The following is a 25,526-nucleotide window of genomic DNA, read 5'->3' as shown; positions in this document are numbered from 1 at the left end:
GCGAATACGTCGTTCGCAATTTTAAGAAGCTAAGATTCACTCCCAGTAGGCGGCGACTTAGCGTGAGCAAATCTGCTAAAAGCAGCTTGCGAGCGATCAACTCGGAATGACCCCCATGGTTTTGCCCAACTGCTAAAAAATTTCTTGCTGCGATCAACTTGGAATTACCCCAATAGATACGGAGAGCCCGTCCACATTCAAAGACAGCTCTCTGGGAGACAGATCAGGAGAGACAAAGGCCAGTACCACAATCTCCTGATTAAGGTGAAACGAAGAAACCACCTTAGGCAAATAATCGGGACGAGTCCTAAGAACCGCCCGGTTACAGTGAAATATCAGATATGGGGAACTACAAGACAAGGCACCCAAATCCGACACTCTTCTAGCTGAAGCAATAGCCAGCTGAAACACCACCTTAAGGGAAAGCCACTTAAGATCAGCTGAACCAAGAGGTTCAAACGGAGACTCTTGTACAACCTCCAAATCCACCGACAAGTCCCAAGGAGCCACAGGCGGGACATAGGGAGGTTGGATACGCAACATAACCTGAGAGAAGGTATGCACATCAGGTAAGGTCGCAATCTTTCTCTGAAACCACACCGACAAGGCAGATATTTGAACCTTGAGGGAGGCCAGACGCAGGCCTAAGTCCAGGCCCTGCTGAAGAAAGGCCAACAACTTGGCTGTACTAAACTTGGACGCGTCATAATTGTTAGATGCGCACCAAACAAAGTAAGAATGCCAGACCCTATAGTAAATCCGAACAGAAGCTGGTTTCCGGGACCGCAACATAGTTTGAATGACCGCCTCAGAAAACCCTTTAGCCCTTAAGACGGAAGTTTCAAGAGCCACGCCATCAAAGACAGCCGGGCTAGGTCCTGGTAGACACAGGGGCCCTGAACGAGGAGGTCTGGGCATTGTGGAAGTAGAATTGGACGCTTTGACGATAGGCCCTGTAGGTCTGAGAACCAGTGCCGTCTGGGCCACGCCGGAGCTATGAGAAGCAGAATTCCTCTTTCTTGCTTGAACTTCCGAATTACCCTGGGCAGGAGGGACACCGGAGGGAACACGTACGGCAGCCGAAACCTCCACGGCACCGCTAGCGCATCCACGAATGCTGCTTGAGGATCCCTCGTCCTTGCTCCGAAGACTGGAACCTTGTGATTGTGTCGAGACGCCATCAGATCTACGTCTGGAAGGCCTCACTTTTCCACTAGGAGTTGAAACACTTCTGGATGGAGGCCCCACTCTCCGGTGTGTACGTCCTGACGACTTAGAAAGTCCGCTTCCCAATTCAGGACCCCCGGAATGAATATTACCGATATGGCCGCTAGATGGCTTTTCGCCCAATGTAGAATCCGTGAGACTTCCCTCAATGCCAAACGGCTTTGATTGCCGCCTTGATGATTTATGTAAGCCACTGTGGTGGCGTTGTCCGACGGTACTTGAACAGGGACGGTTCTGAATTAAATGCTGGGCCAGGTTCAATGCATTGAAGACCGCCCGCAATTCCAGAATGTTGATCGAGAGGAGAGATTCCTCCTTGGTCCACCGACCCTGAAGGGAGTGTTGCTCCAGCACCGCTCCCCAACCTCTTAGACTGGCATCTGTCGTCAACAGGACCCAGTCGGATATCCAGAAGGGATAGCCCCTGCACAATCGTTGGTCCCGGAGCCACCAGTGCAGCGACAGACGGACCTCTGGAGTCAATGAGATCATGTGAGACCTGATCCACTTGGCTAGAATCAGCCTCTGGAGGGGGCGAGAATGGAATTGAGCATACTCCACCATGTCGAATGCTGATACCATGAGGCCCAGCACCTGCATCGCCGAATGTATCGACACTTGCGGATGAAAAAGGAAGCAACGAATCCTGTCCTGAAGCTTCAGGACTTTCTCCTGAGACAAGAACAACCGCTGGTTGTGAGTGTCCAATAGCGCTCCCAGGTGCACCATGCTCTGAGCAGGGACCAGGGATGATTTCTTCCTGTTAATGAGCCACCCGTGGGCTTGTAGAAACTGGACAGTCATATCCAGATGACGTAGGAGATGTTCTGGGGAATTTGCCAGGATTAACAAGTCGTCCAGGTACGGCAGTATCCTGACCCATTGACGGTGGAGTACCACCTTCATCACCGCCATAACTTTGGTGAAGACTCGTTGAGCCGTAGTTAAACCAAAAGGTAACGCCCGAAACTGGTAATGGAGGTTGCCAATCGCAAACCTCAGGTATTGTTGATGCGACACTCCTATAGGAATATGCAGGTAAGCATCCTGTATGTCCAGGGAGACCATGTAGTCCCCAGGTTCCAAGGCCAGAACTATAGAGCGAAGGGTTTCCATACGGAACTTGGAAACTTTCACAAACCTGTTCAATGTCTTGAGGTTGAGAATGGGCCGGGAGGACAGATTCGGTTTCGGGACCAGAAACAGCGGAGAATAGTACCCCCGGCCCCTCTGAGCAAGAGGCACCTGTACTACGACTCCTGTATCCAGGAGGATCTGTACCACCGAATGTAGAGTGTTTGCCTTTGTCAGGTCCAATCGATGAGGGGGATGGTTTTTTAAGGCTATGGCGTAACCTTGAGTGACGACTTCCCATACCCAGGCATCTGAAGTGGTCTACAACCATTCCTGGGTATACCCTAGAAGCCGGCCCCCCACCCTGGGATCCCCCAGGGGGAGGCCCGCCCCGTCATGCGGCAGGCTAATCGGTCTTGGAAGCTGGCTGACGGGCAGCCCAGGCTCTTTTGGGCTTCGGCTTACCAGGTTTGGAAGTGCGGGCCTGCTTGTTGTACGCCTGACGTTTTGCTTTACCTGAAGGACGAAAGGGGCGAAAGGAAGTACCTTTAGCCTTCAACACAGAAGGAGCGGTACTTGGCAGACAGGCAGTTTTGACAGTAGCTAAGTCAGCCACTATCTTTTTTAAGTCCTCCCCAAACAGAATATCTCCCTTGAAAAGGAGTACCTCCAGGGTTTTTCTAGAGTCCAGATCCACAGACCAGGATCTCAGCCACAATATCCGGCGAGCCAGGACTGATGTAGTAGAGGCCTTGGCTGCTAGAATACCGGCATCAGAAGCCGCCTCTTTAATATAGTGAGAAGCTGTGACAATATATGACAAGCATTGTCTAGCATGGTCAGAAGAGATTTCAGCTTCTAACTCTAGGGCCCATGCTTCAATAGCCTCTGCAGCCCATGTTGCTGCAATAGTGGGCCTTTGTGCAGCACCCGTGAGGGTGTAAATCGCTTTCAGACAACCCTCCACACGTTTATCCGTAGGCTCTTTTAGAGACGTGATGGTAGTGACAGGTAGAGCTGAGGAAACCACCATCCTAGCCACATGTGTGTCTACTGGAGGAGGCGTTTCCCAATTTTTAGACAGCTCTGGTGCGAGGGGATAGCGAGCCAGCATCTTCTTTTGAGGCACAAACTTCTTTCCCGGGTTTCCCCAGGGTTCCAGACGTATATCCACTAGGTGGTCAGAGTGAGGTAAAACTTGTTATCCGTCCAAGGCGGGTTAGCTGCAGGGACCACATACGGTTGCACCGGCATAGGAGGTCCCATAGGGGGTGTTAGTTTAGTAACTAGCGTATGTAGAAGTGTGGAAAAAGTAGCCCGCGGTGGGTTATTATGCACCCCCGTTGCCACAGTCCCATTGGGGGGCAAGGAGCCCCCAGAACCAGAACCCACAGCTGCTATAGTCTCCTCTTAGGGATCTGTGGCTTCAGCAACACCGGCAGTGTGTTCAGCCCCAGAACCGTTACCTTCAGAAGCAGACATGATATAACTTGCAGTATCAGGTAACACAGTACAATTGTCAGCAGCACAATACCTCTTGCCCAAACCCCTGCGCAGTGTAGTCAGCACAAGCAGGGATACAGGAGAGACATGGTGACTAAATCACAGAGAAAATAAGAATTTACTTACCGATAATTCTATTTCTCGGAGTCCGTAGTGGATGCTGGGGTTCCTGAAAGGACCATGGGGAATAGCGGCTCCGCAGGAGACAGGGCACAAAAAAGTAAAGCTTTTACCAGATCAGGTGGTGTGCACTGGCTCCTCCCCCCATGACCCTCCTCCAGACTCCAGTTAGGTACTGTGCCCGGACGAGCGTACACAATAAGGGAGGCAATTTGAATCCCGGGTAAGACTCATACCAGCCACACCAATCACACCGTACAACTTGTGATCTAAACCCAGTTAACAGTATGATAACAGAAAGAGCCTCTTAAAGATGGCTCCTTAACAATATAACCCGAATTTGTTAACAATAACTATGTACAGTATTGCAGATAATCCGCACTTGGGATGGGCGCCCAGCATCCACTACGGACTCCGAGAAATAGAATTATCGGTAAGTAAATTCTTATTTTCTCTATCGTCCTAAGTGGATGCTGGGGTTCCTGAAAGGACCATGGGGATTATACCAAAGCTCCCAAACGGGCGGGAGAGTGCGGATGACTCTGCAGCACCGAATGAGAGAATTCCAAGTCCTCTTTTGCCAGGGTATCAAATTTGTAGAATTTTACAAACGTGTTTTCCCCCGACCACGTAGCTGCTCGGCAGAATTGTAATGCCGAGACCCCTCGGGCAGCCGCCCAAGATGAGCCCACCTTCCTTGTGGAATGGGCCTTAACAGATTTAGGCTGTGGCAGGCCTGCCACAGAATGAGCAAGTTGAATTGTGTTACAAATCCAACGAGCAATCGTCTGCTTAGAAGCAGGGGCACCCAACTTGTTGGGTGCATATAGTATCAACAGCGAGTCAGATTTTCTGACTTCAGCCGTCCTTGAAATGTATATTTTTAAGGCTCTGACAACGTCCAACAACTTGGAGTCCTCCAAGTCGCCAGTGGCCGCAGGCACCACAATAGGTTGGTTCAGGTGAAACGCTGATACCACCTTAGGGAGAAAATGCGGACGAGTCCTCAGTTCTGCCCTATCCGAATGGAAGATTAGATAAGGGCTTTTATAAGATAAAGCCGCCAATTCAGATACTCTCCTGGCGGAAGCCAGGGCCAGTAACATAGTCACTTTCCATGTGAGATATTTAAAATCCACCTTTTTCAATGGTTCAAACCAATGGGATTTGAGGAAATCTAAAACTACATTTAGATCCCACGGTGCCACCGGAGGCACCACAGGAGGCTGTATATGCAGTACTCCTTTAACAAAAGTCTGTACCTCAGGAACTGAGGCCAATTCTTTTTGGAAGAATATTGACAGGGCCGAAATTTGAACCTTAATAGATCTCAATTTGAGACCCATAGACAATCCTGATTGTAGGAAATGTAGGAAACGACCCAGTTGAAATTCCTCCGTCGGAACACTCCGATCCTCGCACCACGCGACATATTTTCGCCAAATGCGGTGATAATGTTTCGCGGTGACTTCCTTCCTTGCCTTAATCAAGGTAGGAATGACTTCTTCTGGAATGCCTTTCCCTTTTAGGATCTGGCGTTCCACCACCATGCCGTCAAACGCAGCCGCGGTAAGTCTTGAAAGAGACAGGGACCCTGTTGTAGCAGGTCCCTTCTCAGAAGTAGAGGGCACGGGTCGTCCATGACCAACTCTTGAAGTTCCGGGTACCAAGTCCTTCTTGGCCAATCCGGAGCCACTAGTATTGTTCTTACTCCTCCTCACCGTATAATCTTCAATACCTTTGGTATGAGAGGCAGAGGAGGAAACACATATACTGATTTGTACACCCAAGGTGTTACCAGTGCGTCCACAGCTATTGCCTGTGGATCTCTTGACCTGGCGCAATACTTGTCCAGTTTCTTGTTGAGGCGAGACGCCATCATGTCTACCATTGGTCTTTCCCAACAGTTTACTAGCATGTGGAAGACTTCTGGATGAAGACCCCCCTCTCCCGGGTGAATATCGTGTCTGCTGAGGAAGTCTGCTTCCCAGTTGTCCACGCCCGGGAAGAACACTGCTGACAGTGCTATTACGTGATTCTCCGCCCAGCGAAGAATCTTGGTAGCTTCTGCCATTGCACTCCTGCTTCTTGTGCCGCCCTGTCTGTTTACATGGGCGACCGCCGTGATGTTGTCCGACTGAATCAACACCGGTTTTCCTTGCAGGAGTGGTTCCGCCTGGCTTAGAGCATTTTAGATTGCTCTTAGTACCAGAATGTTTATGTGAAGAGACTTTTCCAGGTTCGTCCATACCCCCTGGAAGTTTCTTCCTTGTGTGACTGCTCCCCAACCTCTCAGGCTGGCGTCCGTGGTCACCAGGATCAAATCCTGTATGCCGAATCTGCGGCCCTCCAATAGATGAGCCTTTTGCAACCACCACAGAAGATATACCCTTGTCCTTGGCGACAGGGTTATTCGCAGGTGCATCTGAGGATGCGACCCTGACCATTTGTCCAACAGATCCCTTTGGAAAATTCTTGCATGGAATCTGCCGAATGGAATTGCTTCGTAAAAAGCCACCATTTTTCCCAGGACTCTTGTGCATTGATGTACAGACACCTTTCCTGGTTTTAGGAGGTTCCTGACAGGTCGGATAACTCATTGGCTTTTTCCTCGGGAAGAAAAACCTTTTTCTGAACCGTGTCCAGAATCATCCCTAGGAACAGCAGACGTATCGTCGGAAAACAGCTGCGATTCTTGGAATAATTAGAATCCAGTCGTGCCGTCGAAGAACTACTTTAGATAGTGCTCTTCCGACCTCCAACTGTTCTCTGGAACTTGCCCTTTTTAGGTCGTGCAAGTAAGGGATAATTTAGATGCCTTTTTTCTTTGAAGAAACATCTTTTCGGCCATTACCTTGGTAAAAAGGCCCGGGGTGCCGTGGATAATTCAAACGGCATCGTCTGAAACTGATATTGACAGTTCTGTACCACGAACCAGAGGTACCCTTGATGAGAAGGACAAAATTTGGACATGGAGGTAATCCTTGATGTCCAGGGACACCATATAGTCCCCTTTTTTCCGGTTCGCTATCACTGCTCTGAGTGACTTTATCTCGATTTGAACCTTTTATGTAAGTGTTCAAAACATTTTAGATTTAGACTATGTGTCACCAAGCCGTCTGGCTTCAGTACCACAATATAGTGTGGAAAAATAATACCCTTTTCCTTGTCGTAGGATGGGTACTTTGATTATCACCTGCTGGATATACAGCTTGTGAATTGTTTCCAATGCTGCCTCCCTGTCGGAGGGAGCCGTTGGTAAAGCAGACTTCAGGAACCTGCGAGGAGAAGATGTCTCGACTCTCCAATCTTTACCCCTGGGATAATACTCGTACGATCTAGGGGTCAACTTGCGAGTGATCCCACTGCGCCCTGAGACTCTTGAGACTACCCCCCCACCTTGAGTCCGCTTGCACGGCCCCAGCGTCATGCTGAGGACTTGGCAGACGCGGTGGAGGGCTTCTTTTCCTGGGAAAGGGCTGCCTGCTGCAGTCTACTTCCCTTACCTCTATGTCTGGGCAGATATGACTGGCCTTTTGCCTGCATGCCCTCATGGGAAAGGAAAGATTGAGGCTGAAAAGACGGTGTCTTTTTTAGCTGAGATGTAACTTGGGGTAAAAAAGGTTGGATTTCCCAGCTGTTGCTGTGGTCCCCAGGTCCGATGGACCGACCCCCAAATAACTCCTTCCCTTTATACAGCAATACTTCCATCTGCCGTATGGGATCTGTATCACCTGACCACTGTCGTGTCCCTGACATCTTCTGGGAGATATGGACAACGCACTTATCTTGATGCCAGAGAGCAAATATCCCTCTGTGCATCTCACATACATATATATAGAATGCATCCTATTAAATGCTGTACATGAATAAAATATTTTCAGTCAGGGAATCCGACCAAGCCAACCCAGCACTGCATCTCCAGGCTGATGGCGATCGCTGGTCGCAGTATAACCACCGTATGTGTGTATATACTTTTTAGGATATTTTTCCAGCTTCCTATCAGCTGGCTCCTTGAGGGCGGCCGTATCTGGAGACGGTAACGCCACTTGATAAGCGTGTGAGCGCCTTATCACCCTAAGGGGTGTTTCCCAACGTACCCTAATTTCTGGCGGGAAAGGGTATAACGCCAATATTTGCTATCGGGGTAACCCTACGCATCATCACACACTTCATTTTATTTTATCTGATTCAGGAAAAACTACAGGTAGTTTTTTCACTCCCACATAATACCCTTTCTTGTGGTACTTGTAGTATCAGAAACACGTAACACCTCCTTCATTGCCCTTAACGTGTGGCCCTAATGAGAAATACGTTTGTTTATTCACCGTCGACACTGTATTCAGTGTCCGTGTCTGTGTCTGTGTCGACCGACTGAGGTAAATGGGCGTTTTTTTAAAAACCCCTGACGGTGTTTCTGAGACGCCTGGACCGGTCCTAATAGATTGTCGGCCGTCTCATGTCGTCAACCGACCTTGCAGCGTGTTGACATTCTCACGTAATTCTCTAAATAAGCCATCCATTCCGGTGTCGACTCCCTAGAGAGTGACATCACCATTACAGGCAATTTCTCCGCCTCCTCACCAACATCGTCCTCATACATGTCGACACACACGTACCGACACACAGCACACACACCGGGAATGCTCTGACAGAGGACAGGACCCACTAGCCCTTTGGGGAGACAGAGGGAGAGTCTGCCAGCACACACCAAAAACGCTATAATTATATAGGGACAACCTTATATAAGTGTTTCTCCCTTATAGCATCTTTTATATATATACAATATCGCCAAAATCAGTGCCCCCCCTCTCTGTTTTAACCCTGTTTCTGTAGTGCAGTGCAGGGGAGAGCCTGGGAGCCTTCTCTCCAGCTTTTCTGTGAGAGAAAATGGCGCTGTGTGCTGAGGAGATAGGCCCCGCCCCTTTTTCGGCGGGCTCGTCTCCCGCTATTTTTGAAGTTAGGCAGGGGTTAAATATCTCCATATAGCCTCTGTGGGCTATATGTGAGGTATTTTTTGCCTCTAATAAGGTTTTTATTTGCCTCTCAGAGCGCCCCCCCCAGCGCTCTGCACCCTCAGTGACTGTTGTGTGAAGTGTGCTGAGAGGAAAATGGCGCACAGCTGCAGTGCTGTGCGCTACCTTTATGAAGACTCAGGAGTCTTCAGCCGCCGATTTTGGACCTCTTCTCTCTTCAGCGTCTGCAAGGGGGCCGGCGGCGCGGCTCCGGTGACCATCCAGGCTGTACCTGTGATCGTCCCTCTGGAGCTAGTGTCCAGTAGCCAAGCAGCAAATCCACTCTGCACGCAGGTGAGTTCACTACTTCTCCCCTAAGTCCCTCGTTGCAGTGATCCTGTTGCCAGCAGGACTCACTGTAAAGTAAAAAACCTAAGCTAAACTTTCTCTAAGCAGCTCTTTAGGAGAGCCACCTAGATTGCACCCTTCTCGTTCGGGCACAAAATCTAACTGGAGTCTGGAGGAGGGTCATGGGGGGAGGAGCCAGTGCACACCACCTGATCTGGTAAAAGCTTTACTTTTTTGTGCCCTGTCTCCTGCGGAGCCGCTATTCCCCATGGTCCTTTCAGGAACCCCAGCATCCACTTAGGACGATAGAGAAAATACAATTAGAGTATATCTTGTGAAAATCATATATAAATATAAAACCTGACGCACCAAACCCCCTCAGGTTATAGAATATAGGGATAGCAAGTTGAGTGAGAGACACGAGATGGAAAGCACTCAGCAAACTAATGCACACACATATAGTCACAGTTATACAATGCAGAGGTTATTACAGGTTGAGTATCCCTTATCCAAAATGCTTGGGACCAGAGGTATTTTGGATATCGGATTTTTCCGTATTTTGGAATAATTGCATACCATAATGAGATATCATGGTGATGGGACCTAAATCTAAGCACAGAATGCATTTATGTTACATATACACCTTATACACATAGCCTGAAGGTCATTTTAGCCAATATTATTAATAACTTTGTGCATTAAACAAAGTTTGTGTACATTGAGCCATCAAAAAACAAAGGTTTCACTATCTCACTCTCACTCAAAAAAGTCAGTATTTCGGAATATTCCGTATTTCGGAATATTTGGATATGGGATACTCAACCTGTACTAACAAAAATACTGCACTGGCCAAGCTTATATATATATATATATATATATATATATATATATATATATATATATACACACATATATATATATATATATATACAGCTATGTAGCCAATAGATATAACACTGCACAGTAAGAACTGGATGTATATCACAGGGTACTTGTACCAGAGAACCCTGACTAAATGCACTCTTTCTTAACTATCACTGTCTAAGTGACAGGTAGAATACTTAAGTGTCTTATAAAGTCACAGCGCTGACAACCAGGCGGCTTTACATAGGAGGATTTGCCCAAGCAGTCCCAGGAACAGTGAGCTGAGGGATAATGGCGCCGCAGACACTGACAGGGAGTGAGGGAGAGACAGATATGCAGCTCCAGGGCGGGAATATTTGCTGAAAATGGCGCCCTGGGGCTGGGGGAGGGGCTTCAGGTCTAAGCCTTATCCCCCTTGCTGGCAAAACCACCGGGTACTGCGGGCTACACACAAAAATGTTTTAAGAGAAAACCTGACCTGCACCCATGACCTGGTGATCTAGTGGGATTGCCTGTACTGCCACAGTGTCCACCGCCAGCGCGTGCGGCCCGCCTCCCACCGACCGCGCCGGATCGCGATAAAGTACGGGTCCCGCGACCACCACTGGATTCAGCTAAACAGGCAGCTTTATCTGCAGTCCTGCTCCTTGGCCTCTACCCTTGTGGATTTGTAACCCTTTCAAAACCAGAACTGACTGTTTGTGCCTAGGTATCTGAAGGCCTTTTGTGTGCTCATAAGCCTTGAATTTTCCCAGTCAAACAAGCCGGGTTCAATTAATTATCTTGTTTTATTCTGTGTGAAGGCTAAGGGCTGTAACTTGTGCATACACAATACTGGGAAGATTTATGGCTCAGCCATGAAAGTAATTCCCTGGCCACATGTCTTCTTTCAGCACCTCGATTGGTACTGTCTTCCTGAACAATTATACAGGCCCTCTTGCCAGGTATAGTAAACAACATCTCTTTTACAATCCAAATGTCCTCTCACTCAGTTCAGTTACGTGGAGTTAATTGCAGAATGGCCCTTTGGCATACAGTTCTACAAATGACATTTTCCACACAGAATATACATTGATACAACATGCAATTTGAATACCACCATATTTTGGTATCCGATAATGATGGATCCTGACAGAGGGGTGCAGTCAGGGAGGGTTACACCAACACTCCCAGGTGCACCCCTCTATTAGTGACTTGGTAACTATGGTTGGCTTGAGCATTCCTGGGTGAGAGTATTGTTAGTCCCCTCTCTAGATGTTGCTGTTGCCCACAGTGTTCCAGTTTTGAGGTCAAAGTGATGGATGACTTGTTATTGTGAAACCCTTGTATGCACACACATTGTGGAAACCTTGTATGCACACGCCCTCCCACCAGGCAATCACAGATACATGTCTCCTGGCTTGAAATTGAAGGGGGTTACTCAGCTCTGAGAGAGCTTACTTTACCACTCCTAGAGGTTCCCTCTCACCATCATTCCACCCACTGAGCATTAGGCAGGTAACTTGCTTCCACCACCAGACTCCTACAGAGGTACCTGGAACCACTTCTCCCATGCTCCTACCACCGGCACTTGGAATTGCTTACATCTGGGTATGTGTGGACATGCTGCTGCAATACTTCATGGGTAGTGCTGCCTAATTCCCAATGGTCCTTAACTATGGACCAGTCTGCAATGGTAGCTGACAAAGGGTATCAGATTGGAGACACTGGTCTCAATCAGAACAGCCAGGGAATGGAATAACGTTTTGAGCTATTCTGGAATAAGCCTCTGTGCGCCTATCAACGGGCCATGCAAGCAAGCCGACCTCCATCACTTGGATTTCAGGCACAAGTCTAGGGTGCTTGGGGTGTGGGACAGTTCCTCCTCAAATGGACAATTTTCCCACAGCTATTGTACTTATTGACCATCTGGCGATCTCTGAGTACTTGCGGGGACAGGATGGAGAGTTTTCTGGCCAAAAGAACTTGAATTGGTAGATGATTGTTTTGGGGATGATAAACAGAAGAGTGGTGTCCCCATGGTTGCATATTTCTTTTAGATTGGCTGATGTTTGGGCATTTTTGCCCTTTTGGCTGAATTGCCACATATTTGTCAGCTAGCTGGGCCACCATCTTCAAGTTGGGTGACTCCCGGTCTAGCACACCTGCAATAGAACTATTTTTGGCCCTTCATGTCAATCAGTACATTCCATGTGGTGGCTCCAGGTCCGATCACCCACTTCACCACCAGCTTACACAGCTGGGCGGTGAACTGCTCATGGGTGCTGGTAGGGCTTTTGGGCAAGTACTGGAACTTAATCCTGTAGGACTCAGGAATGGAAAAAAAATAAGATTTTACTCACCGGTAAATCTATTTCTCGTAGTCCGTACTGGATGCTGGGGACTCCGTACGGACCATGGGGAATAAACGGGCTCCGCAGGAGATAGGGCACTCTAAAAAAGAATTAGGTCTACTGGTGTGCACTGGCTCCTCCCTCTATGTCCCTCCTCCAGACCTCAGTTAAGGAAACTGTGCCCGAACGAGCTAACATTACAAGGAAAGGATTTTGGAATCCAGGGTAAGACTCATACCAGCCACACCAATGACACCGTATAACTCGTGATAACCAAACCCAGTTAACAGTATGAACAAATACAGAGCATCAGACAACCTGATGCAAACATAACATAACCCTTTGTTAAGCAATAACTATATACAAGTATTGCAGAGGAAGTCCGCACTTGGGAAGGGCGCCCAGCATCCACTACGGACTACGAGAAATAGATTTACCGGTGAGTAAAAATAAGAATTTACTCACCGGTAATTCTATTTCTCGTAGTCCGTAGTGGATGCTGGGGACTCCGTAAGGACTATGGGGAATAGACTGGCTCCGCAGGAGACTGGGCACTCTAAAGAAAGATTAGGTACTATCTGGTGTGCACTGGCTCCTCCCTCTATGCCCCTCCTCCAGACCTCAGTTAAGGAAACTGTGCCCGGAAGAGCTGACATTACAAGGAAAGGATTTGGGAATCCAGGGTAAGACTCATACCAGCCACACCAATCACACCGTACAACTTGTGATAACCAAACCCAGTTTACAGTATGAACAATAACTGAGCATCACTCAACGGATGTCTCATAACAATAACCCTTTATTAAGCAATAACTATATACACGTATTGCAGAAAATCTGCACTTGGGACGGGCGCCCAGCATCCACTACGGACTACGAGAAATAGAATTACCGGTGAGTAAATTCTTATTTTCTCTAACGTCCTAAGTGGATGCTGGGGACTCCGTAAGGACCATGGGGATTATACCAAATCTCCCAAACGGGCGGGAGAGTGCGGATGACTCTGCAGCACCGAATGAGCAAACTCAAGGTCGTCCTCAGCCAGGGTATCAAACCTGTAGAACTTTGTAAAAGTGTTTGAACCTGACCAAGTAGCTGCTCGGCAAAGCTGTAATGCCGAGACCCCTCGGGCAGCCGCCCAAGAAGAGCCCACTTTCCTCGTGGAATGGGCCTTTACTGATTTTGGATGCGGCAATCCTGCCGCAGAATGAGCCTGCTGAATCGTGTTACAGATCCAGCGAGCAATAGTCTGCTTTGAATCAGGTGCACACAGCTTGTTGGGTGCATACAGGACAAACAGCGAGTCAGTCTTCCTGACTCCAGCCATCCTAGATAGATAGATCTTCAAAGCCCGGACCACGTCCAGCAACTTGTAGTCCTCCAAGTCACGAGTAGCCGCAGGCACCACAATAGGTTGGTTCAGATGAAAAGATGACACCACCTTTGGCAGAAAGTGCGGACGAGTCCGTAATTCTGCCCTGTCCATATGGAAAACCAGATAGTGGCTTTTACATAACAAAGCCGCCAATTCTGACACTCGCCTAGCCGAAGCTAAGGCTAACCGCATGACCACTTTCCAAGTGAGATACTTCAGCTCCACTGTCTTAAGTGGTTCAAACCAGTGAGATTTTAGGAAATACAATACCGCGTTGAGATCCCAAGGTGCCACTGGTGGCACAAAAGGGGGCTGAATATGCAGCACTCCTTTGACAAACGTCTGAACCTCCGGTAGGGAAGCCAGTTCTTTTTGAAAGAAAATGGATAGGGACGAAATCTGGACCTTTATGGACCGTAATTTTACGCCCATAGTCACACCTAACTGTAGAAAGTGTAGGAATCGACCCAGCTGGAATTCCTCTGTAGGGACCTTCCTGGCCTCACACCAAGCAACATATTTTCGCCATATAAGGTGATAATGTTTTGCCGTCACATCCTTCCTAGCCTTTACCAGCGTAGGAATAACTTCATCCGGAATGCCTTTTTCTGCTAGGATCCGGCGTTCAACCGCCATGCCGTCAAACGCAGCCGCGGTAAGTCTTGGAACAGACAAGGCCCCTGTTGCAACAGGTCTTGTCTGAGAGGCAGAGGCCATGGTTCCTCTGTGAGCATCTCTTGCAGATTTGGATACCAAGTCCTTCTTGGCCCATCTGGAACAATGAGTATTGTTCTCACTCCTCTTTTCCTTATGATTCTCAGCACCTTGGTATGAGAAGAAGAGGAGGGAATATATAAACCGACTGTAACCCCAACGGTGTCACTAGTGCGTCTACAGCTATCGCCTGATGGTCTCTTGACCTGGCGCAAATCTGTAGCTTTTTGTTGAGGCGGGATGCCATCATGGTCACCTGTGGCAGTTCCCACCGACTTGCAATCTGTGTGAAGACTTCTTGATGAAGTTCCCACTCTCCCGGGTGGAGGTCTTGCCTGCTGAGGAAGTCTGCTTCCCAGTTGTCCACTCCCGGAATGAACACTGCTGACAGTGCGCGTACGAGATTCTCCGCCCAGCGAAGATTTCTGGTGGCTTCTACCACTGCCACCCTGCTCCTTGTGCCGCCTTGGCGGAATACATGAGCCACTGCGATAATTTTGTCTGACTGAATCAGACCCGGTTGGTCGCGAAGCAGGGACTCCGCATGACGTAGGGCGTTGCATAAGGTCCTTAGATCCAGGATATTGATGTGAAGACAAGTCTCCTGACGTGACCCAAGCCCTTGGAAATATCTTCCCTGTGTGACTGCCCCCCACCCTCAGAGGCTTGCATCCGTGGTCTCAAGGACCCAGTCCTGAATGCCGATTCTGCGACCTTCGAGAAGGTGAGCACTCTGCAGCCACCACAGGAGAGACACCCTGGCCCTGGGGGATAGGGTGATTAACCGATGATTCTGAAGATGTGATCCGGACCACTTGTCCAGTAAGTCTCACTGAAAAGGTCCTCGCATGGAACCTGCCAAATTGAATGGTCTCTTATGATGCCACCATCCTTCCCAGGACTCAAGTGCAGTGATGCCCTAACACCTGTTTTGGTATAATAGATTCCTGACCAGTGACACGAGCTCCTGAGCTCTCTCTATCGGGAGATAAACCCTGTTCTGGTCTGTGTCTAGGGTCATGCCTAGGAGAGGCAGATGAGATGTAGTAACCAACTGCGACTTTGGAATATATAGAATCCAGCCGCGTTGCCGTTACACTTCCAGAGAAAGTGATACGCTGTTAAGCAACTGCTCTCTTGATCTCACTTTTATGAGATCGTCTAAATACGTGATATAGTGACACCCTGCTTCCGCAGAAACACCATCACTTCCCCATTACCTTAGTCTAAATTGGTAATGACAATCCCGTACCTCAATTCTGAGGTACGCCTGATGAGGTGGATAAATGGGGACCTGAAGGTATGCATCCTTTATGTCCCGAGTCACCTTTCAGGCTTACAACGATCGCTCCTAGCAATGCCATCTTGAACTTGCCCCTTTTCAGGTATATGTTCAGGGATTTTAAATTCAATATGGGTCTGACCAAACCTTTTGGTTTTGGGACCACAACATGGTCAAATAATAATCCCCTCCTTGTTGAATGAGGGGAACCTTGACCACCACCTGTTGAATATACAATTTGTGAAATGCAGTCCACACTGTTTCCCTCTCGTGAGGGGGCATTTTTTCTCAAAGACCAGCTTGTATCCCTGAGACACAATATCTATTGCCCAGGGATCTAACCGGGAGTGAACCCACCTGCGGCTGCACTTCCGAAAGCGTGCCCCCACCGGGCCTAGCTCCGCCTGTGGAGCCCCAGCGACAAGCAGTGGATTATGTAGAGGCCGGGGAAGACTTTTCTCTGCCCCCGCCTCTGGCAAGAAAGGACGCATCCCGGACTTTCTTGATTCGAAAGGCTACATTTGATAATGTCGTGCTTTCCTAGGCAGTGCAGGAATATAAGGCCAAATGTCAGAATTACCAGATATAGCCGTGGAGACCCGATCCAAGAACCCATCTCCACCCAATCCTCAGGCTTCCATATGCCTCTTAAGGCAGCATCGTCTGTCCATTGTACAGGACACGTCAAGCAGAAATCGACATAACTTTGACACTAGGACCCAGTATACTCATGTCTCTATGAGCATGTTTATATATATATACATATCTCTTAAGACAGCATCATTAATATAAATATATATATTCCTATATATATATATATATATATATATACATACTAGGGTCTCTATCTCTGCTGATAAGGTACCTGTCCACGCTGCCACAGCGCTATAAACCCATGCCGACCCCATCGCCGGTCTGAGTAGTGTACCAGAATGTGCACGCTATCTGCAGGATCCCTGAGAATCAGGGCTGCCTTTTGTGACACCCTAGGGGAAGATTTCCATCTTATGCTGGCCCTAGTGGGGAAAGGATAATGCCTGAGAACTCTTTGTGGGAAGCTGCAGTCTCTTGTCTGGAGATTCCCGCTCTTTTTCCTCATGAAAAAGAGGGAAAATTACCTCAGCTTTCTTCCCCTTACACCTGTGTACCCTTGTGTCAGGGACAGATTTGTCATCAGTGATATGCAAATCATCTTTTATTACAATAAACATATATTGAATACTTTTCTGCCAATCTGGCTGTAATTTTGCATTATCATAGTCGACACTGGAGTCAAACTCCGTGTCGATATCAGTGTCTATTATCTTGGATAGTGAACATTGAGAGACTCTGATGGTCCCTGCGACATAGGGACAGACATAGTAGATTTCCTGTCTGTTTCCTAACCTTCTTTGTGCAATAACTTTACCTTAGCACTAAATTACACATATCCAAACAGGTGTCGGCGTTGTCGACGGCGACACCTTCTTACACATATTTGCTCCATCTCCTCCTTATGGGAGCCTTCTACATCAGACATGTCGACACACACGTACCGACACACCATACACTCAGGGAATGCTCATTTGAAGACAATTCCCCCACAAGGGCCTTTGGGGAGACAGAGAGAGAGTATGCCAGCACACACCCCAGCGCTATATGACCCAGGAAAAAATAAGAATTTACTTACCGATAATTCTATTTCTCGTAGTCCGTAGTGGATGCTGGGACTCCGTCAGGACCATGGGGAATAGCGGCTCCGCAGGAGACTGGGCACAAAAGTAAAAGCTTTAGGACTACCTGGTGTGCACTGGCTCCTTCCCCTATGACCCTCCTCCAAGCCTCAGTTAAGATACTGTGCCCGGACGAGCGTACACAATAAGGAAGGATTTTTGAATCCCGGGTAAGACTCATACCAGCCACACCAATCACACCATATAACTTGTGATCTAAACCCAGTTAACAGTATGATAACATGAGGAGCCTCCAGAACAGATGGCTCACTACAACAAAACCCGAATTTTTGGCAACAATAACTATGTACAAGTATTGCAGACAATCCGCACTTGGGATGGGCGCCCAGCATCCACTACGGACTACGAGAAATAGAATTATCGGTAAGTAAATTCTTATTTTCTCTGACGTCCTTGTGGATGCTGGGACTCCGTCAGGACCATGGGGATTATACCAAAGCTCCCAAACGGGCGGGAGAGTGCGGATGACTCTGCAGCACCGAATGAGAGAACTCCAGGTCCTCCTTAGCCAGGGTATCAAATTTGTAGAATTTTACAAACGTGTTTTCCCCTGACCACGTAGCTGCTCGGCAAAGTTGTAAAGCCGAGACCCCTCGGGCAGCCGCCCAAGATGAGCCCACCTTCCTTGTGGAATGGGCATTGACAGATTTTGGCTGTGGCAGGCCTGCCACAGAATGTGCAAGCTGAATTGTACTACAAATCCAACGAGCAATAGTCTGCTTAGAAGCAGGAGCACCCAACTTGTTGGGTGCATACAATATAAACAGCGAGTCAGATTTCCTGACTCCAGCCGTCCTGGAAACATATATTTTCAGGGCCCTGACTACATCCAGTAACTTGGAGTCCTCCAAGTCCCCAGTAGCCGCAGGCACCACAATAGGTTGGTTTAGGTGAAACGCTGAAACCACCTTAGGGAGAAATTGAGGGCGAGTCCTCAATTCCGCCCTATCCGAATGAAATATCAGGTAAGGGCTTTTATAGGATAAAGCTGCCAATTCTGATACGCGCCTGGCTGAAGCCAGGGCCAACAGCATTACCACTTTCCATGTGAGATATTTTAAATCCACTGTGGCAAGTGGTTCGAACCAATGTGATTTTAGGAAACCCAAAAACACATTGAGATCCCAGGGTGCCACTGGAGGCACAAAGGGAGGCTGTATATGCAGTACCCCCTTTACAAAAGTCTGGACTTCAGGAACTGAAGCCAATTCTTTCTGGAAGAAAATCGACAAGGCCGAAATTTGAACCTTAATGGATCCTAATTTTAGGCCCATGGACAGTCCTGTTTGCAGGAAATGCAGGAAACGACCTAGTTGAAATTCCTCTGTCGGGGCCTTCCTGGCCTCGCACCACGCAACATATTTCCTCCAAATACGGTGATAATGTTGTGCAGTTACATCCTTCCTGGCTTTGATCAAGGTAGGGATGACTTCATCTGGAATGCCTTTTTCCTTCAGGATCCGGCGTTCAACCGCCATGCCGTCAAACGCAGCCGCGGTAAGTCTTGGAACAGACAGGGTCCTTGCTGAAGCAGGTCCCTTCTTAGAGGTAGAGGCCACGGATCCTCCGTGAGCATCTCTTGAAGTTCCGGGTACCAAGTCCTTCTTGGCCAATCCGGAGCCACGAGTATAGTTCTTACTCCTCTCCGTCTTATAATCCTCAGTACCTTTGGTATGAGAGGCAGAGGAGGGAACACATACACTGACTGGTATACCCACGGTGTTACCAGAGCGTCCACCGCTATTGCCTGAGGGTCCCTTGACCTGGCGCAATACCTGTCTAGTTTTTTGTTGAGGCGGGACGCCATCATGTCCACCTTTGGTTTTTCCCAACGGTTTACAATCACTTGGAAGACTTCTGGATGAAGTCCCCACTCTCCCGGGTGGAGATCGTGTCTGCTGAGAAAATCTGCTTCCCAGTTGTCCACTCCGGGAATGAACACTGCTGACAGTGCTATCACATGATTTTCCGCCCAGCGAAGAATCCTTGCAGCTTCTGCCATCGCTCTCCTGCTTCTTGTGCCGCCCTGTCTGTTTACGTGGGCGACTGCCGTGATGTTGTCCGACTGGATCAACACCGGCTGACCCTGAAGCAGAGGCCTTGCTTGACTTAGGGCATTGTAAATGGCCCTTAGTTCCAGGATATTTATGTGAAATGACGTTTCCATGCTTGACCACAAGCCCTGGAAATTTCTTCCCTGTGTGACTGCTCCCCAGCCTCTCAGGCTGGCATCCGTGGTCACCAGAATCCAGTCCTGAATGCCGAATCTGCGGCCCTCTAGAAGATGAGCACTCTGCAACCACCACAGGAGAGACACCCTTGTCCTCGGAGACAGGGTTATCCGCTGATGCATCTGAAGATGCGATCCGGACCATTTGTCCAGCAGATCCCACTGAAAAGTTCTTGCATGGAATCTGCCGAATGGAATCGCTTCGCAAGAAGCCACCATTTTTCCCAGGACCCTTGTGCATTGATGTACTGACACTTGGCCTGGTTTTAGGAGGTTCCTGACTAGCTCGGATAACTCCCTGGCTTTCTCCTCCGGAAGAAACACCTTTTTCTGGACTGTGTCCAGAATCATTCCTAGGAACAGAAGACGTGTCGTTGGAATCAGCTGCGATTTTGGAATATTTAGAATCGACCCGTGCTGTCGTAGCACTACTTGAGATAGTGCTACTCCGACCTCTAACTGTTCCCTGGACCTTGCCCTTATTAGGAGATCGTCCAAGTAAGGGATAATTAAGACGCCTTTTCTTCGAAGAAGAATCATCATTTCGGCCATTACCTTGGTAAAGACCCGGGGTGCCGTGGACAATCCAAACGGCAGCGTCTGAAACTGATAATGACAGTTCTGTACCACAAACCTGAGGTACCCTTGGTGAGAAGGGCAAATTGGGACATGGAGGTAAGCATCCTTGATGTCCAGAGACACCATATAGTCCCCTTCTTCCAGGTTCGCTATCACTGCTCTGAGTGACTCCATCTTGAATTTGAACCTTTGTATGTAAGTGTTCAAGGATTGCAGATTTAAAAATAGGTCCCACCGAGCCGTCCGGCTTCGGTACCACAAACAGCGTGGAATAATACCCCTTTCCCTGTTGTAGGAGGGGTACCTTTATTATCACCTGCTGGGAATACAGCTTGTGAATGGCTTCCAATACCGCCTCCCTGTCGGAGGGAGACGTTGGTAAAGCAGACTTCAGGAACCGGCGAGGGGGAGACGTCTCGAATTCCAATTTGTACCCCTGAGATACTACCTGCAGGATCCAGGGGTCCACTTGCGAGTGAGCCCACTGCGCGCTGAAATTCTTGAGACGGCCCCCCACCGTACCTGAGTCCGCTTGTAAGGCCCCAGCGTCATGCTGAGGACTTGGCAGAAGCGGGGGAGGGCTTCTGTTCCTGGGAAGAGGCTGCCTGCTGCAGTCTTTTTCCCCTTCCTCTGCCCCGGGGCAGAAATGAGTGGCCTTTTGCCCGCTTGCCCTTATGGGGACGAAAGGACTGAGCCTGAAAAGACGGTGTCTTTTTCTGCTGAGAGGTGACCTGGGGTAAAAAGGTGGATTTCCCAGCCGTTGCCGTGGCCACCAGGTCCGATAGACCGACCCCAAATAACTCCTCCCCTTTATACGGCAATACTTCCATATGCCGTTTGGAATCCGCATCACCTGACCACTGTCGCGTCCATAACCCTCTTCTGGCAGAAATGGACAGCGCACTTACTCTTGATGCCAGGGTGCAAATATCCCTCTGTGCATCTCGCATATATAGAAATGCATCCTTTAAATGCTCTATAGTCAATAATATACTGTCCCTGTCCAGGGTATCAATATTTTCAGTCAGGGAATCCGACCAAGCCACCCCAGCACTGCACATCCAGGCTGAGGCGATTGCTGGTCGCAGTATAACACCAGTATGTGTGTATATACTTTTTAGGATATTTTCCAGCTTCCTATCAGCTGGCTCCTTGAGGGCGGCCGTATCAGGAGACGGTAACGCCACTTGTTTTGATAAGCGTGTGAGCGCCTTATCTACCATAGGGGGTGTTTCCCAACGCGCCCTAACCTCTGGCGGGAAAGGGTATAATGCCAATAATTTTTTAGAAATTAGCAGTTTTTTATCGGGGGAAACCCACGCTTCATCACACACCTCATTTAATTCATCTGATTCAGGAAAAACTACGGGTAGTTTTTTCACACCCCACATAATACCCTTTTTTGTGGTACTTGTAGTATCAGAAATATTCAAAACCTCCTTCATTGCCGTTATCATGTAACGTGTGGCCCTACTGGAAATCACGTTTGTTTCCTCACCGTCGACACTGGAGTCAGTATCCGTGTCTGGGTCTGTGTCGACCATCTGAGGTAACGGGCGCTTTAGAGCCCCTGACGGTGTTTGAGACGCCTGGACAGGCACTAACTGATTTGCCGGCTGTCTCATGTCGTCAACAGTCTTTTGTAAAGTGCTGACGCTATCACGTAATTCCTTCCATAAGACCATCCAGTCAGGTGTCGACTCCCTAGGGGGTGACATCACTATTACAGGCAATTGCTCCGCCTCCATACCATTTTCCTCCTAATACATGTCGACACAAACGTACCGACACACAGCACACACACAGGGAATGCTCTGATAGAGAACAGGACCCCACTAGCCCTTTGGGGAGACAGAGGGAGAGTTTGCCAGCACACACCAGAGCGCTATATATATATATATATATATATATATATATATATATATATAGGGATAACCTTATATAAGTGTTTTTCCCTAATATAGCTGCTGTATAGATTAAACTGCCAATTTAGTGCCCCCCCTCTCTTGTTTTACCCTGTTTCTGTAGTGCAGGACTGCAGGGGAGAGTCAGGGAGACGTCCTTCCAGCGGAGCTGTGAGGGAAAATGGCGCTTGTGTGCTGAGGAGATAGGCTCCGCCCCCTTCTCGGCGGCCTTTCTCCCGCTTTTTTAAGGAAAACTGGCAGGGGTTAAATGCATCCATATAGCCCAGGAGCTATATGTGATGTATTTTTCGCCATCTAAGGTGTTTTTATTGCGTCTCAGGGCGCCCCCCCCCCAGCGCCCTGCACCCTCAGTGACCGGAGTGTGAAGTGTGCTGAGAGCAATGGCGCACAGCTGCGGTGCTGTGCGCTACCTTATGGAAGACAGGACGTCTTCTGCCGCCGATTTCCCGGACCTCTTCAGTCTTCTGGCTCTGTAAGGGGGCCGGCGGCGCGGCTCTGGGACCCATCCATGGCTGGGCCTGTGATCGGTCCCTCTGGAGCTAATGTCCAGTAGCCTAAGAAGCCCAATCCACTCTGCACGCAGGTGAGTTCGCTTCTTCTCCCCTTAGTCCCTCGATGCAGTGAGCCTGTTGCCAGCAGGACTCGCTGAAAATAAAAAACCTAACTTAAACTTTTACTCTAAGCAGCTCAGGAGAGCCACCTAGTATGCACCCTTCTCGTTCGGGCACAAAAATCTAACTGAGGCTTGGAGGAGGGTCATAGGGGGAGGAGCCAGTGCTCACCAGGTAGTCCTAAAGCTTTTACTTTTGTGCCCAGTCTCCTGCGGAGCCGCTATTCCCCATGGTCCTGACGGAGTCCCAGCATCCACAAGGACGTCAGAGAAAACACAGTAACTCAGTGTTTACCCAGTAGCTGCTGATATTATATGTTTTTGCGCCTAAACCTAAATTTGTGCCCCCCCTCTTTTTCACCCCTCTACCGTGATTCTGCAGGGGAGAGTCTGGGGAGCTTCCTTCCAGTGGAGCTGTGAAGAGAAAATGGCGCTGGTGAGTGCTGAGGAAGAAGCCCCGTCCCGTCCGTGGCGGGCTTCTGTCCCACGATTTTGTGTAAATTTATGGCGGGGGCTCATGCAGACATACAGTGCCCAACTGTATGTCTGCTTAACTTTTGCCAAAAAGGTATAATATTGCTGCCCAGGGCGCCCCCCTGCACCCTACAGTGACCGGAGCGTGTAGGTGTAATGTGGGAGCAATGGCGCACAGCTGCAGTGCTGTGCGCTACCTTATGTGAAGACAGAAGTCTTCTGCCGACGATTTTCTTCATCCACGCTGTGCTTCTTGCTTCTGGCTCTGCGAGGGGGACGGCGGCGCGGCTCTGAGATCGGACGACCAAGGGTGCGTTCCTGTGTTCGATCCCTCTGGAGCTAATGGTGTCCAGTAGCCTAAGAAGCGCAACCTATCCCGCAGTTGGTAAGGTTTGCTTCTCTCCCCCCAGTCCCACATAGCAGAGAGTCTGTTGCCAGCAGAAGCTCTCTGAAAATAAAAAACCTAACAAAATACTTTCTTTCTCAGCAAGCTCTGTAGAGCTCACTAAGTAGCACCCATCTCGTTCGGGCACAAATTCTAACTGAGGTCTGGAGGAGGGACATAGAGGGAGGAGCCAGTGCACACCAGTAGACCTAATTCTTTTTTAGAGTGCCCAATCTCCTGCGGAGCCCGTCTATTCCCCATGGTCCTTACGGAGTCCCCAGCATCCACTTAGGACGTTAGAGAAATATTATTGTAGGTGGGTCATTTCAACATCATCAAAATCTCCACAGTCCTCAGTATCCACTCCTCTATAGGCCTTCAGTGCCTCTCCAAGCAGAGTGGGCACTAGGGGCCGGATGTATTGGAATGCGAGACATCCGGAGAACAAAGACTCCGGCCAAACTCGTACTTTTTTTAAAGCGCCAAATGTTTACAAGGCAAAACCAACCTGGACACTACTATAGTAACACTGGAAACTACGCTACCTGTGAAATAGTAACATAGGAGTCTGCATCGCCTGTATTATAGTACAGTAGATACTGCGCCACCTGTATTATAATAACAGCGGAGTCCGCGCTACATGCATTTTACTAAAAGCGAAGTATGTTCCACCTGAATTATAGTAATAGGACATTAGAGTGTAAGACACATGTATTACAGTAACGGCGGGGTCTGCACCACCTGTATTACAGTAACGGTGGGATCTTCACCACCTGTATTACGGTAACGGCGGCATCTTCACCACCTGTATTACGGTAACGGCGGGATCTTCACCACCTGTATTACGGTAACGGTGGGGTCTGCGCCATCTGTATTACGGGTATCTTGACAGCCGGCATCCCGGTCGCCGGTAACGTGTATGTATTCCCCGGGAGACACACGGGGGAATGGGGGACGGGAGGGGTGTAGTATGTTATGCCGGTAGTAGGGATTCCGGTGCCCAGCATACAGGTGCCGGGATCCCAACCGCCAGCTGGGCAAGCGCAAATGAGCCCCTTGCAGGCACGGTAGCGCACATCCCTCCAGGGGGGGTTGTCGACCCCCAAGAGGAAGAATAGTTGTCGGTATGCCAGGTGTCGGGATACCAGCGCTGGTATCGTGTGCACCGGAATCCCAACAGGCGGCATACTGAATACCACCAGACGGGAGACACAGGTAAAAATAATTAAAGTGATATAAAGGCTGCACCACCTGTATTACGGTAACAGCGGGGTCTGGGCGACCTGTATTACAGTAATAGGACACTAGAGTGTCAGCCACCTGTACAGTGATAATGCAGCACCAGAAGCTGCTCCAGCTGCACTATAACAAGGCACCAGAGGCTGCTCCCCCTGTAGTACAGCAACCTGACACCAGAGCTGCTCAGCCTATAGAATAATAATAATAATATCATTACCTGCTGCCAGACACAGCAATGGCTGCTCTCTGCTCCTGCTGCCTTGTGGGAATGATAGAAGAAGGCGGAGCTCAAACCAGGGGAAAATGGCCGCCGCCCCTGACGTCACCACACGGTTGATTCTATCTATATCGGAGTGGGAGAAGGGACCTTCTGACGTACCTGGGGGGGAGACACGTCACCAGGGGGAGGAGCTACGGTCCAACAGGGTACCCGAAAAGTACGCTCGCCACGCTTCTGGCGTGGATAGGAGCGCAAGTGTCCCGCTTGCCTAGCTCCTCCCCCTTGTGTTGTGGCTCCTCCCCCTGACGGAAAAGGTCCCTTAGGCCACTTGGATCA

The 25,526-nt window shown here is 49.1% G+C and overlaps 1 protein-coding gene across 1 annotated transcript in view; it reads right to left on the bottom strand.

The window, feature by feature from the left end:
* The window catches only part of LOC135057095 (zinc finger protein 84-like), a 150,308-nt gene that overhangs the window by 5,682 nt on the left and 119,100 nt on the right, over positions 1-25,526 (bottom strand). Inside the window, exon 7 of the mRNA XM_063962995.1 lies at positions 25,188-25,292. Within this exon, the coding sequence (XP_063819065.1) occupies positions 25,188-25,292 (105 nt within the window). The remainder of the gene's footprint in view (positions 1-25,187; positions 25,293-25,526) is intronic.

This window comes from Pseudophryne corroboree, chromosome 3, assembly GCF_028390025.1.
Source record: "Pseudophryne corroboree isolate aPseCor3 chromosome 3, aPseCor3.hap2, whole genome shotgun sequence".
NCBI lineage: Eukaryota > Metazoa > Chordata > Amphibia > Anura > Myobatrachidae > Pseudophryne > Pseudophryne corroboree.
Note: the sequence above shows the minus strand (reverse complement) of the source record. Positions and strands in the feature narration are given on the sequence as shown.